This window comes from Gopherus flavomarginatus, chromosome 8, assembly GCF_025201925.1.
Source record: "Gopherus flavomarginatus isolate rGopFla2 chromosome 8, rGopFla2.mat.asm, whole genome shotgun sequence".
Lineage (NCBI taxonomy): Eukaryota > Metazoa > Chordata > Testudines > Testudinidae > Gopherus > Gopherus flavomarginatus.
In genome coordinates this window covers 42,565,053-42,582,046 of record NC_066624.1, presented here as the reverse complement: position 1 = coordinate 42,582,046, position 16,994 = coordinate 42,565,053, and the positions used below count along the sequence as shown (strand labels likewise).

General features: G+C 48.1%; 1 protein-coding gene and 1 long non-coding RNA gene across 6 annotated transcripts in view; one reads left to right on the top strand and one right to left on the bottom strand.

The window, feature by feature from the left end:
• Nucleotides 1-7,654, top strand: part of ARHGAP36 (Rho GTPase activating protein 36) — a 70,863-nt gene extending 63,209 nt beyond the window's left edge. For 4 of the 5 annotated variants that reach the window (XM_050964345.1, XM_050964343.1, XM_050964347.1 and 1 more), the window contains exons 10-11: nucleotides 433-530; nucleotides 5,960-7,653. In XM_050964345.1, the coding sequence (XP_050820302.1) occupies nucleotides 433-530; nucleotides 5,960-6,227 (366 nt within the window). In that variant the 3' untranslated portion in view covers nucleotides 6,228-7,653. Of the gene's footprint in view, nucleotides 1-432; nucleotides 531-5,959 lie in introns of all 5 variants that reach the window. The other variant, XM_050964346.1, reaches the window with a different exon arrangement.
• Nucleotides 7,655-13,257: 5,603 nt separating this feature from the next.
• On the bottom strand, nucleotides 13,258-14,811 carry LOC127056499 (uncharacterized). Its single transcript, XR_007775827.1, has 2 exons — nucleotides 14,262-14,811; nucleotides 13,258-14,054 (listed from the first exon to the last, which is right to left on the bottom strand). It is a non-coding gene; the product is annotated as an uncharacterized LOC127056499 (long non-coding RNA).
• Between the last annotated feature and the right edge of the window lie 2,183 nt (nucleotides 14,812-16,994).

Sequence of the window (16,994 nt, the reverse complement as noted above, 5' to 3'; positions counted from 1 at the left end):
AACAATTCCACATGGGCTCCCAGAAGGCCTTTTGAAATCTCCCAGAAGCCACGGCTTCATGAAGATGTGCTGGAAAGTGCAACCACAACAATAGAGTTAGTTTGGGCCCATGGTGCTCCGGGACCACACTTGTCAGTCCTACTAGTTCAATGACCTATTCTTTACCGTCTAAGAATCCCTGCAGAGTAATCTCCCAGTTTGACAACGCAGCCTTGTTCTCTGCTCAGACTCGCTAAGAAAAGTGTGAAGTAATATACTCATGTAAAGTCAGTGCATTGTGTTTGTGGGTAAACAGCACAAGTCTTTAGGCCTTGCATCAAACCCTTGTGTGTTTGAAGAGTAGTGGCTTAGTTGTTTCTGCTTGTTGCTCCTCTCAGAGGAAAAACAAGCAGAAACAAGTGCCATATGTACCTGTCTCTGTGACTTTTGCAGGTGTCTTCAGAGGTGCAGCATGACATCCTAAGGAGGCTGTTTCAGACAGAGCCTGATGTCATTGACTATCTCTTGCGCAGGAAGTTCAACACCACTCTGTAAGTCCTTGTCAAGAAAGAATTTGAAGTGCTGCTGCTGGGGTGCCTGGGCCATTAGCTTTGCAGAAACCAAGCTTTTTGCAAAATGGCAGCAAATTCACATCAGTGACAATTTTGCAAATTATTCCTTCTGTTCTCTTCCCTGCCACCCTCACTCTCTCCCTCCTCCCCAACAACTTTCTGTCCCCTCCCTCTGAATTCCCAGTCTTTTGTCCCTCAGACCCCTCCTTCTCACCAAAACATTCCCTACCCCTACTGCTTCCTGTCCCCCTCAAACAGCACATTCCCCCTCCATCTTCCCCAGGCCATTCCCTCCTTCCTGCCCTAAAAACTGCCCTCTTCATCCCCCACAAAAATTCTTCCCATCTTCTGTTTTCTCCCCCCCCCAAATATTCCTCTGCTCCCAGTGTCTCTCTGAGGCAAGCACCTACAGTGTCCCCCTCACTCAGCCCTCCTGTCTCCATTCCTCTCAACCTCTCAGGGTACATCTACACTGCAATAAAACATCTGCGTCTGGCTGTGTCAGCTGACTCAGGCTTGCGGAGCTCGGGCTGCGGGGCTATAAAATTGCAGTATAGATGTCTGAGCGTGGGCTGGAGCCCAGGCTATGGTACCCTCTCCCTCTCCAACCCCTTCCACAAACACATTCCAGACTACCTTCCTGGACGTTGTCTGTGCCTGTATGCATGCACCTGTTACTGTCTGCCTATGCCTACGTGCGTGTGCACCTAACAGTGTCTATGTGCACCTGTGTGAAGCATGCTTGTGCCTGTGAGTTTGGCTGTGTGCATACGTAGACTGTGTTTGTGCCTGTATTTGTGTATGTGCGGGCATGTGTGCCTCTGTGTATACATTCATAGATTTCTAGATTCCAAGGCCAGAAGGGACCATTGTTATCTATTTTGACCACCTGGATAACATAGGCCAGAGCACTTCTCCCAAATTATTCCCAGAAAAACAGCCAAACAATTTAAAAATTGCCAATGATAGAGAATCAACCATGACCATTGTTAAATTGTTCCAATGGTTAATTTCTCTCACAATTAAAAATATATGCTTTATTTCCAGTCTGAATTTGTCTAACTTCAACTTCCAGGCACTGGATTGTTTTACCTCTCTGCACTAGATTGGACAGCCCATTATTAAATATTTGTTCCCTGTGTAAATACTTATTGACTGTGATCAAGTCACCCTTTAACCTTCTCTTTGAACTCTTTGAATAGATTGAACTCCTTGAGACTATTACTACAAGGTATGTTTGCTTAATCATTCTTGTGGCTTTTCTCTGACCCCTCTCCAATTTATCAACATCCAACTTGAATTGTCAGTACCAGAACTGGACACAGGATTCCAGCATCGGCCGCCGCACCAGTGCCAATTAGGAGGTAAAATAAGCTCTCTGTTCCTACTTGAGATTCCCCTGTTTATGCATCCCAGGATCGTATTAGCCCTTTTGGCCACAGCATAGCACTAGGAGCTCATGTTCAGTTGATTATGCACCACGACCCCCCCAGATCCTTTTCAGAGTCATTGCTTCTGAGGAAGTGGGTATTCACCCACGAAAGCTCATGCTCCAAAACGTCTGTTAGTCTATAAGGTGCCACAGGATTCTTTGCTGCTTTTACAGATCCAGACTAACACGGCTACCCCTCTGATACTTCCCAGGATAGAATCCACTATCACGTAGAGATGCCTACAATCTTTGTGTAGATGGATACATTTACATTTAGCTGTTTTAGAACACACATTGTTTGCTTTTGGCCATCTTACTAAGTGATCCAGATCGCTCTGCGTCAGTGACCTGTCCTCTTCATTATTTACCATCCACCCCAATCTTTGTGCCATCTGGAAATTTTATCAGTGATGATTTTAGGTTATCTTCTAGGGCATTAATAAAAATGTTAAATAGCGTAGGGCCAGGAACTGATCTCTGCAGGACCCCACCTGTAACACACCCGCTCGATGACGATTCCTTGTTTACAATTCATTTTTGAGACCTATCAATTAGCTAGCTTTTAATCCACTTAATTTGTGTTGAGTTAATTTGATATTGTTTTAGTTTTTTAATCAAAATGTCATATGTTACCAAATCAAATGCCTTACAGAAGTCTAAGTATATTAACTATTACCTTTACCACCCAAATTTGTAATTTTCATCAAAAAAAGAGATCATGTTAGCTTGACCGGTCCTATTTTCCATAAATCCATGTTGATTGGCATTAATTATAGTACTCTCTGTTGTCAGATGCTACCGGTGTGGTGCTCTGCTCTCTCCAATGTTGGTATCACTCGGCTGCGTGCGTGTGTTCCCTCTGTGTGCTGTCTCAGCTCTCCGAAGATAGCTGCCACAGCAGACCCAAAGAGAACCCTCAATGACCACAGAGTCTAGTAAGGTACGAAGGCACTTCGGCCAGGTTTATTGCCATATTGGACACAATAATAGTTCCCTGTAGATTTCTTAGTCTAATTCAGGGCATACTACGAGTATGTGCCCCCAGTCAATGGACTCGGCTCAGTCAGTGGCAGGACTTTCTACTGCCCCCTCGGCCGGACAAAGACATCGCCCCAGGGATGCATTCTTATACACAGGTACAAACAAGTTACACATCACTCCTGACATATTGAAGTGCAACCCCTCTATGTAGCAAGGTACAACCCCTCTACGTAGTAAGGTACAACCCCTCTACGTAGCAAGGTGCTGCCTCTCATCTTGTACATGTTGGTTAGAACAAAACAGCTCTATCCATCATATTACCCTTTTGGCCCTGTCATTGGGATGGGTCAGCCTGTTCCTTGTTATCTGTGTGGGATGTGCAAGTATGTGAATGTTCTGATCTCTAGTGTTCAGTACCTTTTAGATACGTATCTTCTTGCAGCATCAGCCCTTTCCTTGCCAGTTTCTGTGAGCAGGGCCTGCCTCTGGCTCACAGCTTAACTTTGCTTTATGTTAGCAAAGTCTTGACCATTACTTTAGTTCAGGCCTCAGGCCTCATACTGGGCCTCTGATACCAATGTTTGTCTCAAGGCCTCCTCTTACTACACTCTCCTTGAATTCTTTATTAATCAAGTCCCACATCAGTCGCTCCGTTATCTTGCCTGGGATCGATGTTAGGCTGACAGATCTATAATTACCCAGCTCATCCCATTTACCCAATCTGCTTGTGTCTATGTGTTGAGAGACTCATAGGCCAGTTAGCTCAGGTATTTTTAGGTTGACAGTCTGCTATCCACCCAGGGCCTCAAAGATTCTCAACTCATGTGGCTTATTAAAAGAAATGTAACTGCATCAAATTTATACACTTTATTAAAATACTTAAACTAAAATCAGACCAAGAAAACATATCACCAAACCTAAGCTATTATTAATAAGTATTAATTTAACTTAAAAATAAAGGAGCTATCAAATCATGATCAATCAACAACTCAAACAAGTTAGTCTCTATATTGGATTGGTGTGCAAGCATCAAATTAGTTAAATCATCACATTAATGACAAAAGAATCTGAGAGATGGCTGTCCACTTGGCTATAAATTCCAAGTAAAGAATTTCACGGATGTCACTGAAATCTATAACTTAAAGCTGGTTCAATCTCTTAATACTGAAACCAAATTATTATCTAATGTCCAAACCACAACTTCAAAGCCACTTATAAGGATTTGTTTTTAGACTTAAGTTCTGCCCCTCATCCCCCAAGATGTTGTAATACAGACTTTAGCAGCATATTTGTGAAAAGCAGAAGTTTGACGATTATTTACCAGAAATTAAAGATGACCACCTCAAACTTCTCAGAACCTTTAGACACAGAACACACTTTCATGAGTGTGTTTATGAGACAATATTTAGGGCTGTTGAAAGCTGGGAACATTTCTTTCTGGGGTCTTCCCCATGTGGGCTTTATGGGTGATTAAACACAGGCACACAGTCACATGTCCACCTTTACACCCTAAAAATAAAGAAAATTAAAATGCTGGGATGTCTCCCAGTTAATAATAAACAAAAGATTTTTTTTTAAAAGAAAAGTAAAATAAGATACTTATGATCACTGGGGTTCCAAACCCTCCAGCTCTCACTGTCTTCTGGACTCTCCTAGAGCAGGAGCTGAAGCTGCAGTCAAGGAGCCAGAGAGTGATGATCTGCTGGCTGAGTGCTCCTGACTAGTAGGCCTCCTTCGGGGTAGGGAGGCTGATCCAAGACTGGAGTGGCCTGGCTGTTGATGCCATAACTGTCTCTCCCCAAGGCGGCCAGTCATGGATGTTCAGCAAGGTTAGCCTGCCTTTAGGGAGCTTGTTGACTGGAAAGGTAATGCTTCTTGGACTTCCCTTGGTTCTTCTGGTGTATAAATTCCACTTGCTGTACCTCTCCTTCTAGTCTTCAGACAAACCAGAAGCAAGGCCCAGTTTGACACCATGTGAGCTGGTTTAGTCAAGTTTGAATTAGGACAGCATTAGCGAGCATCAATTGGAAAAGTCCAACTTAGCCAGCAATCTAAAAAATATCTGGTGGTTGCTTATCACAGAGACCACCCAGAGGGTTGGTCTCTGACCCTCCAGAAATGCTGAAAATTCAGACAGGTGAGAGAACCTTTGGTTTTATTGAGTGAAAGTTCAATATACAAAAATAACTAACAGGAAAACCTAGCAGCAGAACCAATCACTGAACAATAAATTAATTCATCAGCAAAATTAAAATGAATTCATACTTAAGATAAATTTAGTCATCTACAGTTTCTTCTCTGTTATTCTAAAAAACAGACAAATGCTCTGATTCTTCTTGCAAACACGGCAATTACAGGAAAGTGTCTATTTTGGAACTGGTCTCTAGGTGAAACAGCTTGTCATCTGAAATCTATATAGTGACAGAAACAAGTATAGCTCATCAAGATGAAATACATTTTAAATATGTGTGTATTTTATATAAAGTCTGTATGCCTATACAAGCTATTCTCCTTGCAGTATGCACGCAGCGAGGCCTGTGTGTTTGCCTAGGCCTGTGTCTGCTTCTATCTGTGTCTGTGTGTGTACGCATGTGTGTCAGCACTGCATGCGCGCATCTGGCTCTGTGTTTGTGTGTACATATGTCTTTGGGTGCATTTGTCTGTAGTCATCGCTGCCGCCTTCCTGGTTAAAGTGAGGGTGCTTGGTGGGTGAGCCCGACCCCTGGATCACAGTGGGATGGAGTGGGAAAGTTCAGTGCTCCAAAAAGTGCTGACCGGCACCAGAACAGCAAAGATAAAAGCAGTCAAGCAGGCTAGCCAGTAAGGGGTAGTAGCAAGCTTTGCCAGTGCCCCATACGAGCTGTGCCATCTGACTGAGCCTGCCCAGTGGGAGGAGACAGCCCACTGCTTGGAGCCACTCCCGACAGCCTTTCTGAAACTTGCTTGAAGGTCAGAGTGGTTTGAAAGGTCACCCACGGTTTCTCTTTTCTCCTAGAAGCACAGACAGTGATACATCTACAGAGAAGCATCCTCGCTCCCTACTGGCCAGCCAAAACTGCACGCTGGCAAGCAATCAGGTTTCCTCGCATCTGTACAGCCACGTCTCATTCCTAAACCTGCATATTGAGAATAGGCAGACCCAGGGCAGCTCAAGCTCCCCCCTCACCTTTAATACGTACCAAACGGGGCAACTTGTCCACCACAAAAAGAGAGACTTGGTCACCCAGGAAAGAGTGGGGACCTCTTGGGAAGCAAATCTCTGAGGGGACTTCTCCATTCGCAGTTATCAGCCTTCTAATTCATATCAGTGCAGTTCCCCAGGTGGGAGGCACTAGTATAAACTGCACAGATGTTTCACTGCCATATAGCAGAGCTAGACCAGATAATGCTAAACATTTAGGAGCCCTGTCTACATTAGTACTTGCTGCTGCTGCCCCGGGGAATTACATTCTGATTTTTGCCAGTGTAGACAAGACCTAAGGATACATTACACTGAATTCCTGCCTGGCCTCGCCAATGATTAGCAAGAACGTACAGAACACGTAGAGTTATTTAAAGGGTCTTCTGTAAAATTCTTGTTTGTTAAAGTCTGCTGGAGAGTTAGCATACCACAAAGCTCTGTGCGTGTGTGTGTGTGTTCAGAATGCAGTGTGTGTGCAATGGCAGGAAAAGCACAGTTTGTGTGTCTGTGAGGCATGATGGCAGTGTGTGCCTGTTGCTGGTAGCAAGCCTAAAAAGCCCTGGGGCTGCATTTTCATCTATCAAGAAACCTAAGCTGGTGCAGAATGTGGCGCCTGCTTGCTAACGTAAGCAGTGCATCTAGTGGCAGCTCACGTTTCCTGCGCTCCAGGATCTGCCCGGTGGTTTCTGGGTGGAGTTTAAGGTGTTGGTTTTGGCCTATAAAGCCCTGACCTGCTTGGAGCTGCCTACCTGAAAGGCATCGCTGCCCATGCTGTGCTGCCACTAGCTGAGGCCCTTGGGCTGAACCCTTATAAAAGGAGCGCACTCTCTGCTAGGGACCCTTTCCTTCAGAACACTCACTGACAAGGTCCCCAGTAGTCCCAACCTGTTGACCTTTCAAGTCATGTTGGAAAGCTCATTGGATGGGATGGGTACGAGGGTAAGCAGAGGCAGCTAAAGCCAGGCTTGTCTAGGAGGAAAGTGCACTGGGATTTTCAGCTCGACAGGCCACACAAGATGGGGGGCTGGGGGTTAGACAAGGTCGGGAAGGAGAAGTGGTGCTGCTCTGGATGGTGCTTTGTAACTCCCAGGTTATTATGTTTGTAAATGTGTGGTAAGCATCTCCAGAGCTTTGGATGGGAGCTCTTTTGGCTGAATTTTCTTTTAAGTCAAAATAAATAAATAAATATGCAAACTAAAAATAGTAACTTTATGCCATTATAAAATATTAGTAGCACCTCTGTGTTAAGATTAGATGCAGTTTTTCATTTGAAGCAAGATTTCAACGTCTTTGTTTTGTATGGAGAATGCAATGTATCTCCCCCAAATTTACAGCTCATGAAATGTGGGTAAAGACTGAATTTTCTGAGCATTTTCAACTACATCTGTTTGAGTTAATTACAAATTAATAATAATTAAAATTGAAACTTTGAGATGTTTTTCGGCCTCTGCCCTTTTTTCATAACCCTTTTGCTAACACATGGCGGGTTTGTGTCATTCACAATTTCCATCTAATTAAAACTCATTGCCAATTATCCTCAAATGTATATTTATAGTAATTAGACTGGAATAAAAGGTAACATTTTTTTCTATTTTCCTTATAGTCCATTATAGTCATATTTTCCTTTACTCAGAATAGGTGTCATTTTCCATAATTTACAGTGGGATTGAGGCAGCCAGTAATGGTGGTTACTACTTCCGGGGGAGGAAAGTGAGGGGAGACAGAAGGACAGTGCCCCTAGTAAAGATGGCCACCAGATCCCATTTTTAACAATGGAACTGTAGCTGACTGGAGCTGTGCTCAAGAAAAGTGGCCTCATTTTATTAAAGGCTTTGCTATCATACTTCTCAATCTTCTGACTTGCCAACGTGTGACAGAAGGCACGGGAACATATGAAAAATGTCTGACATTGGGAACACTTGTGTTTGTTCACTGTGCTATAATCTACAGAGTATAAAATGTTTAAGGACACTCTCTCTTTAATTCATACAAACTCCTTTTTAAAACAGGAGTTTTACCATGAGTCACCACTAGGCACCATCCCAGCTCCTCAGCACCATTTGAACACTGCACTTCTATATTCTTAGCAAGACTGTTACTACTTGAGATAAAAGTAACCTTCTTTGTGGAACAGCCACTAGAGGAGAAAGAAAGACACACGCACACACACCCCACCCCACTACAGGGGGAAGTCTGTCTCTCTCTCTCTCATCCCCCCCACTCTTTGGACTAAGGACTCTGTTTAATTCTCAGCTGTCTGAGACGGCTGTGGACTTGTCGTTTAAGCAGGAATAGGAGTAAGACATTTTGGCCTGTACTCTCAGCTTTGGGAGGGGGAGGAGTGTGATGTAGTGGTAAGAGCAGGAGTTACAGGCAGCATATTCTGATTCTGTGTGAGGGGCAGTGTGGAAGCAAACGGGTTCAACTCTATTCTTAGTCTGCTAGAAATGAACTTGTTCAATTTCTCAGTTACCTGATTTGTAAAATGAGGTGGCTGATATTTGATTGCCACATATGGGAGATGTATGAGGTTGTTGCTGAGTAACAAGCTCTGGGAAGTGGAACAGTTGAGCTGTGACTGTGTGGACCCAGTGAACCTTCCCCAAGACAAAGGGCATTTCCATGAGGGTGTCTCCTTGTCCTCTAACATGGGAGCCTGCTTCAGCTGAAATGTAGTACACTTGAGAGCTCTGCTTGTCGTTAAAGTCAGGCTGCTACTAGTCAAGAGGGCCTTGCCTCTTGGCTCTTTTGTTGGCAATGGGACCAGAACCACAGGGTATGTAGAACAGCTGTTTTGTAAGGAGCTGGAAGGTGCCTGGGGGCTTACCCTCTATGTATATCTATACTGCACACTAAGCCCAGATCTGAGGGACTCCAGCTTGTGGACTCATAGTTCCAAGCCCAAGCTTGAGCATCCACACTGTAGTGGGAAGCCAGGCCTCACAACCATGCTGGCAAAAGTACATGAACACCATGGAAGAGAACCATTGCTCTTGGTGAGGGAATTAGAGCAGGAGTGAGATGACCTTCAGGCTCAGCTCTGGCAAATGCAAGGTAGGAGTCATCCATGCCCCTGAGGGCTACAGTCTTGCCGGGGAGAGTAAGTGATGGGGTGTTCACCACACACCAGCCCTGAAGGGGTTAACAGGGCTCACCAGGGACTAATTAACCTGGTAGGCTACACCTAGAGGAAGATTTAGGCTTGACTGACAAGCAATAATTGAAGATAGAGCCCATCTGGGAAGGAGTAAGTAGGGGCGTGTATCAAAGCAGGAAATGAGAGCCGAAGAGGCTGCAGTGTGGAGGCTTATAGCTACTCTAGTCTACTGGGAAGAGAGGTATGAAAGGGCCAAGGGAAACAGCAAGAGCTTGAGCAAACTATGGCTGCATAGTGTCCCTGGGCTGGAACCTGGAGTAGTGGGAAGGCTGAGGTCCCCATACCGGCCACTGGGAAAGTTTTACAGATGTGGAAGTTGCTCTGAAGACTGCCTGAGACAGGTTATAGGTAGTTTGTTGCAAAGGGACAGCAAAGTGAATCCTGGAGAGCAAGCGAGGGCAAGCAAATGATGGAAGGGGCAATAGATTCTATGAGAGTGGATTCTTAGATCCAGTCACGAGGAGATGTCCCTGGTGGTGAGTAAACCCATTTACACTCACCCTCTGCTGCTCCCTAGCACCCACTATACAGTATAGCCATCCTAGTCGCTCATCCTCTGCCAGCCCCTAGCACCCATAGCTGCTCCATCCTCTGATCTCTTGCCCTCTGCTGCCTATACAGCATCTATTCTTCACCCTTGGTTGCCCCCTAGCATGCATTATGCAGCACAGCTACCCTGCCTTTGTCCTCTGCTTCCCCCTACTGTCCATTGTGCAGTATAATTGTCCAATCCCTCATTCTCTGCAGCACCCTAGTGTCTATTATACAGTATAGCAACCCTAGCCCCTACAGTCTGCCACTCCCAGCACCCATTATACAGTATAGCCACACTGTCCCTGTCTTCTTCCCCATAGCATCCATAATGCAATATAGTCAGCCTGGTCCTGATCCCTTGTTCTCTCCTGTCCCTAACGCTCATTATATAGTATAGCCATGCCGATTCCCAATCCCCTCATACCATCCATAATACAGTATAGCTATCCCATCCTGCACCCTCTGCTGCTCCCAGCAACCCCTTGTGACATACCCAGGGTACAATCTAGACTGATGAATAGCTGTGTCACCCCACCCCTCTTAGCTGGGGTGCCTTTTATACTGCTTTGCTGCTGTAGCCTCCAGTCCGGATGGCTCACAAGCAGCTTCCAGCACCTAGCACTCCCAGCTATATCTGTGCGCACTTGTGACCTGCCAGTCACACCCAGGTTTTTACTTGCATGAATTATTCTACAGGGTGACCCCCTGTATACTCCCAGACTTCCCCCAAAATGTGCATCTTGTACTGCCCTCACCCTCTCCTGCACAAGCTTATATAAAGTCTTAATTTATTAGGGAATTGCTACAATTAGGAATCTTAAACCTAGCCCAGGAAGCTGCTATAGTCCCAGGCCTAAACCTAGCCCACAGACACCTACCCTTAGTATCCCTAACTCTAGGTTGCAGAACCCTACTGACCCCAGGTGTAACTCTAGCCTAGAGAGGCCTACCATTAGTAACACAATCCCTACCTTGAGGATTTTACTGGCCACAAGACTAATCCTAGACTGGGGATCTCTTCCCTTAGTCATCTTAACCCTAGTCTGGTAAGCTCTAGCGACCCCAAGCATAGCCCGAGCCCAGAGAGACCTACTCCTAGAGTGAAGGTTACTGGAGACTGAGAATCCCTACTGGCCCCAAGTTTAATCCTAGCCTGGGAAACTCTACTGGCCACAGGCCTAATCCTAGCCTAAGAATCCCTACCCTTGGGTCTCTAACACTAGCCTGGGAAGCCCTACTGGCCCCAGATCTAAACACATCCTGCAGAGCCCAACCTTTAGTAAGCCTAACCCTAGGTTGGGAATCCCTACTGACCCGATGCATATTCTTAATAACCATAACCCTAACCCAGGGAGCCCTACTGTAGGGCCCCTACCCTTAGTAACTGTAATCCTAACTTGGGGAGCCCAGCTGGCTCCAGGCCTAACCCTAGCACAAGGACCCCTACCAATAATAAACCCCGTCCTATCCCCAGGAATTTTACCCATAGTTACCCAAACCCTAGGGTGGGAAGCCCTACTGACCTGAGGCCTAACCCTAGCCCAGAGACCCATACCCTTTGTCACCCTAACTCTGGCCCAGGGATCTCTTCAGGCTCAAAATCTAAACATAAGATGGGAACCTTTACCCTTGGTAATGTTAACCCTAGCCCAGGGAAGCTTAGTGACCTCAGGCATAGCCCACAGAGGCCTGCCCTTAGTAACACTAACCTTAGCCTGAGGATCCCTCCTGGCCACAGGCCTAATCTTAGCCTGTGGAGCCCTATCCTTAATAACCCTAACTCTAGAGCTGGGAGCTCTATGAGGCCCAGACCTACTCATAGACCAGGGATCCCTACACTTGGTAACCCTAAGCACTACTCTTGGTAAGGCTAACCCTAGTCTGGGGAATCATACAGACCCCAGGTGTAACCCTACTCTAGAGAGGCCTAGTAACCCTAACCCTAGCTGGAGTGTCACTACTGGCTATAGTTCTACTCTTAGCCTGGGGATCCCTGGCCTTAATCACTGTAATACTAATTGAGGAAGCCCTACTGGCCTGAGGCCTAAATCTAGCTCCTAGGGGCCTATGCTAAGTAACTCTAACTCTAGTCCAGGGTGTCCTACCCTTAGTAAACCTAACCATAGCACCAAACACCCTACTGGCCACAGCCTAGGAACCCTTACCCTTGGTAACCCTAACCTGAGCCCTAACTCTAACTGAGGGAGCTGTACTGTTGCCAGGGATGACCCTGGCCTAGAGAGGACTACCATTAGTAACCCTGACCCTATCTTGAGGATCTCTGCTGCCACAGATGTAATTCTAGACTGGAGATTCCTATCCTTAGAACCTCAATTTTAAGCGAGGAATCCCTAGTATCCTGAGGCCCCTAGCGCAAGTCACATCAGCTGCAGCCTGCCAACCCCTTAACGTCCCACTGCACCTCAGGAGCTGCCTGCCAACACCAAGTCTACCACCCAGAGCCAGCCAACTCAGGAGCTGCCCCCTTTGTGCAAACTGCCTCGTGTCACCCATCAACCAACTTACTCCAATGCCAAACAAAACCCCTCTCAGGAACTGCATGCTAGCCCCACCCCCACTGCTCCACAGAAACTGAGCCAGCCTTCTAACCTTGCCCCCCCCAACCCCCAGCACAAGCTACTTCAGGAGATGACCACCGATCTGCTAGCCCCATCCCTTGTGCAAGCCTAATCTTAGGCTGGAGAGACCTTCCTTTAGGGTACCCCAGCTAGGGTTACTAATGAGCCTCAGGCCTAACTCAATCCCAGGAATCCCACCCTTAGTAACTCGACTGCTACCCTTAGTCACCAAAACTCTAATCCAAGGATCCCTATCAGCTCAAAGTTTATGTATACCCTGGGGACCCCTATCCTTAGTATTCCTAGCCCAGGCAGATCTAGCAACCCCCTGTGTTGCCTTAATCTAAGGTGGATTCTTTTTAGCAACCCTAACCCTGCATTGAGGCTCCCCAGTGGCCACAGGTCTAATCTTACCCTGGGAATCCCTACCCTTAGTAATGCTAACTTTAGCCACAGGAGGCCAACCCTTAGTAACTATAAACTCTAGCCCAGGAACCCCAACCATTAGTAACCCTAACCCCAGCTCAGGGAGTCCTTTAGTAACCCTAGCTGGAAGACACTGGTGGGCCTCAGGCCTAATCTCAGCATGGAAACCCCAGTCTCCCTTCTCCCAAATAAAGTTGCCTCCACCACATCCACAAAGGGGAGATTCATTCCCATCCTGCCAAAAGCTTGAACAGCTTCTTGACTGCCCAAGCCTACCCTGTCCCCACACCTTCCACAGGAGTCTGTATAATCAACTTTTCCCTAAGCAGCTGCTAAACTGTTAGCTTCCATACTGCCAAGAGGGGACAATGTGGAACTAAAGTTAATATAAAAATATAATACAAGGCATACTGAAATGATTGGGTTCATTTTAAAGTTTAATTTGATTTAAAAAATCCCTCATTTAAAGAAATCTTCCTGTATGAGATTGGAGCAGTGTGTGTGTGTTGCCTGAATAAGTAGGAAAATAACATTCTGGTGCTATCAAGTGGCAAAAGAGCCTAATTACATGAGTGCTTAAAAAATAAACCCACTTTCAGTTAAATGTGGGAATTACTTATAAATTACATAAGGAGACTTATGTAAATAAGTTACACATGAAAAAGATTTGATCATCCAGTATTTAATGCTTCTGCATTCACCATCTGTACTGCTGACCCTCAGCCTTCCCTCTCTCTTCTTCAGAAATGCATCTACTCTTACAGAAAGTGCTATGGGATTTCAAATGTCCATGCAGCGTAGGCAGGACTTCAGTTTTTAAGGCCTCATCCCATTATTAAATGGCATGATCATACAGATAAATCTTGAGAGGAAGCAGGTACCAGTGGCCAGGTGTGTACTTTGACCAAGCCCACTGCTGCAGAGGGTGTAAATCAGTGCAGAATTTGCCCCATACATCCTCTATCCTGTAATTTCTATTCACATTCCCCATACAAGACTGCAACACTTAACGAAATTCCATCTTCTCTGCTGTTCAATACAAGTAATGCAGTATACTGAGTTTCTAAAGGTTAACGTTGGACTCTCTCCACCAGCTGCACTGTTAGAAAAGCAGCACAATCTCTGAAGCACACAAATGGTATGATTCCAGTACATCTTGCTATGCTGCCTAGTCACATGAAGTGTTGACACAGCACAGGATGCATGAACATACCTAAAAACTAAAACACAGCTGGTTTAAATTCAAGTTTAAACATGGCCACTCTACCCCACCTCTTTAAAGAAAAAACAATACAGAGCTTTGGATAGCGGTTACATGACAGGAATGTATTTCCCACAGAGGTTTCCTGTGCATATTGCTGTAGTCCTCCAGTAAACTTTATTTCCATCAAATCTCAGTGTAGGGGAAATCAGTACTCACACAAAAAGCTGGGAGCAGGCCCATCACGAAGGCAGCCACGGAGAGGCACAGTTTATCCTTCTAATTAGTCCTCAGCTTGTTTTCTCTGGAATCACTAGGCAGGGTGACTGTCAGACACTGCTCTGGGTACTCGCCTGTCTGGAATGAGTCCCCTGGCCTCTCTGGAGAGCCATCTGTTAAAAGGGTGGTGGTGGCAGGGGCCACATGCAGGAAAGACGCTTCTCGCGCGGCAGCGGAGGGGAGAGAGTGCAGCTTCCCTGGGTGGCTGTCCTTCCGCCTACATGCCCACGGAATGCAGCAGTAGGATTGCTGCTGCAATGAAGGAGGCTTCCGTTTATTTCATTTACCTTCTTGTATCTGAGCTTCTCTCCATGCCCTGATGGAAACAACTCAAACACCGAAACCCACAGAGAGAACCGGGCTAGGCTGCCCGCGGAGCGCCCCGTTCGCAGCCCCAGGGGATGGGGGGCGGGGGAGAAGACTGCCCCGGAGCACGGCAGTGCTGTCCCAGATGAGCTGTGCAGGCACAGGGAGCACCTCGCCTCCAGGTGGACGCGCGCTCCCGGCCGCTAGATTCTCCTCGGGACCCCCAAGGGCTTCCCTAGGGTGCGTCACCGCCGCTTCGGCCACTCAGCGCTGCTTCAGGCGCCCCGCCCACTCCGTGCGTCAGCCAATCGCTACGCAGACTGGGCTCCGCCTCCCGTTGCCATAGTACCGGCAGGAACCGGATTAGCCAATGGGGTGGGGTGGGATTGTTGTCGGCCTGCTGCGCCTGCCGCGAGCGGGCGGGATGGTGAGTAGCGCTGGGGAGATACGGGACCCTCTCCCCGGTCCCTGCGCTGCGTCCACACGGCTCGGTGAGCGTGTCCAGAGGCGGAGTAAGGTCTCCTGGGGCCCTGGGCCGGAGCAAGTCTGGGGAGCAACGCGACGTAAGGCTGGCCCCGCGCTCCGCCCCATTCCACCCACAGCCTTGCCCTGTTCAACCCCTTCCCCCACAGCCCGTCCCATTCTGCCCGCCCTGCTCCGCCCCTTCCCCCATGGCCCCATCCCCACTTGCTCCTCACTGCTGCGCTGCCCGTAGCTGCAGAAGCTGGGCCGTGGTGGCGAGGAAGAGCTCCCCCAGCCAGGCCGCAGCGGAAGATAGGGTTGCCAGGTGTCCAGTTGTTGACCGGAACACCTGGTCGTAAAGGGATCTTGGCCGTTAAAAGTCCAGTCGGTGCTGCAATGGGAGCCCGGGGCTAGGGCAGGCAGGGAGTCTGCTTTAGCTCCCTGTGACTCCCAGAAGTGGCTGCCAGGTCCCTGCGGCCCCTAGACACGCGGGTGGCCAGCAGGGCGGGGCTGGCTTTAGAGTGATTTCCCGGGAATCGGGCCCTGCACCCTCCGCCAAAGTGCCGCAGAAACAGCGGCAACTGATTGAGCTGCCACTGAATTGCCGCCATCTTTGGCAGCATTTCGGTGGCAGCTCTTTCGAATCAGGCCTCGCCTGTCCTAAAGCCAGCCCTGGTGGCCAGGAAGGCTCCGCGCGCTGCCCCCACCCTTAGTGCTGGCTCCACAGCTTCCATTGGCCAGGAACCATGACCAATGGGAGCTGTGGGGACGGTGTCTGCAGGTGCGAGGGCAGCGCGCGGAACCTCCAAGGCCACCCATGTGCCTAGGGGCTTCAGGGACCTTGTGGCCATTTCCTGGGAGCTGTGATAAGTGCCACTGGGACTTGGCACCCTAACCCCCTGTCCCAGCCCTGAGTCTCCTCCTGCACCCCAAATCCCTCATCCCCATTCCCAATTCATAGCCCATACCCCCAGCTGGAGCCTGTACCCCCTCCCCAGCCCCCTACCTCAACCCAGAGCCCTCTCCTGCACCCCAAACCTCTCAGCCCCATCCCAGAGCCTGCACCCCCAGCCAGAGCCCTCACCTCCTCCCACACCCCAATCCCCCCCAACCTGGAGCCCTCTCCTGCACCCTGAACCCCTAATTTCTGGCCCCACCCAAAGCCCACATCCCGAACCCAGAGCTCATACCTCCCACGCCCCAACCTCTGGCCCCAGCCTGGTGAAAGTGAATGGGGGTGGCGGAGAGTGAGCGACGGAGGGAGGGGGATGGAGCGAGCAGGGTGGGGTCTTGGGGAAGGGCAGGGGCAGGTCTGGGAGTCGGGCAGCAGTGTTCAGTTTTTTGCCATTGGAAAGTTCGCAACCCTAGTGGAAGGAGAAAAAGAACATTCTCTCATCTTCTCTGGCCCCTGTTTTTTCTTCCTTTTTTTCTTCTTCCTCCTCCTATCAGTAATAGCAAGTAAATGAAAATAAAGTGAGGTACCTTGATTGTTCTTGAGTTTAACTTATTTTTCCACAGACCACTTGAAAATCACGGAGGGTCTCGACAGACCACTTAATGATCTTTCCAAATACTACTACTGTAAAGCACTTTGGATAAGAGTGCTTTATTAAAAAAATGCAAAATAAGTTGGGGTGTGGGGTCTGACCAGGAGCTAGGGTGAGGTAGGGGGCTCAGGGTTGGGGCAGGAGGTTGGGGTGTGGAGCGCTTACCTGGGGCAGCTCCGTTTGGTGCGAGGGGTGCAGGTGGAAATGGGGTGTGTGTGTGCAGGAGCTCCTGTTTAGTTCTCAGGGTGGGGATGGGGATGTGGGGGGTGTAGGAGTCAGGGCTGGGGAGGTGTGAGGGGGTGCAGGAGTCAGGGCAGGGGGCGGGGGAGGTGTGTGGGGGGATTCAGGGGTCAGGTCA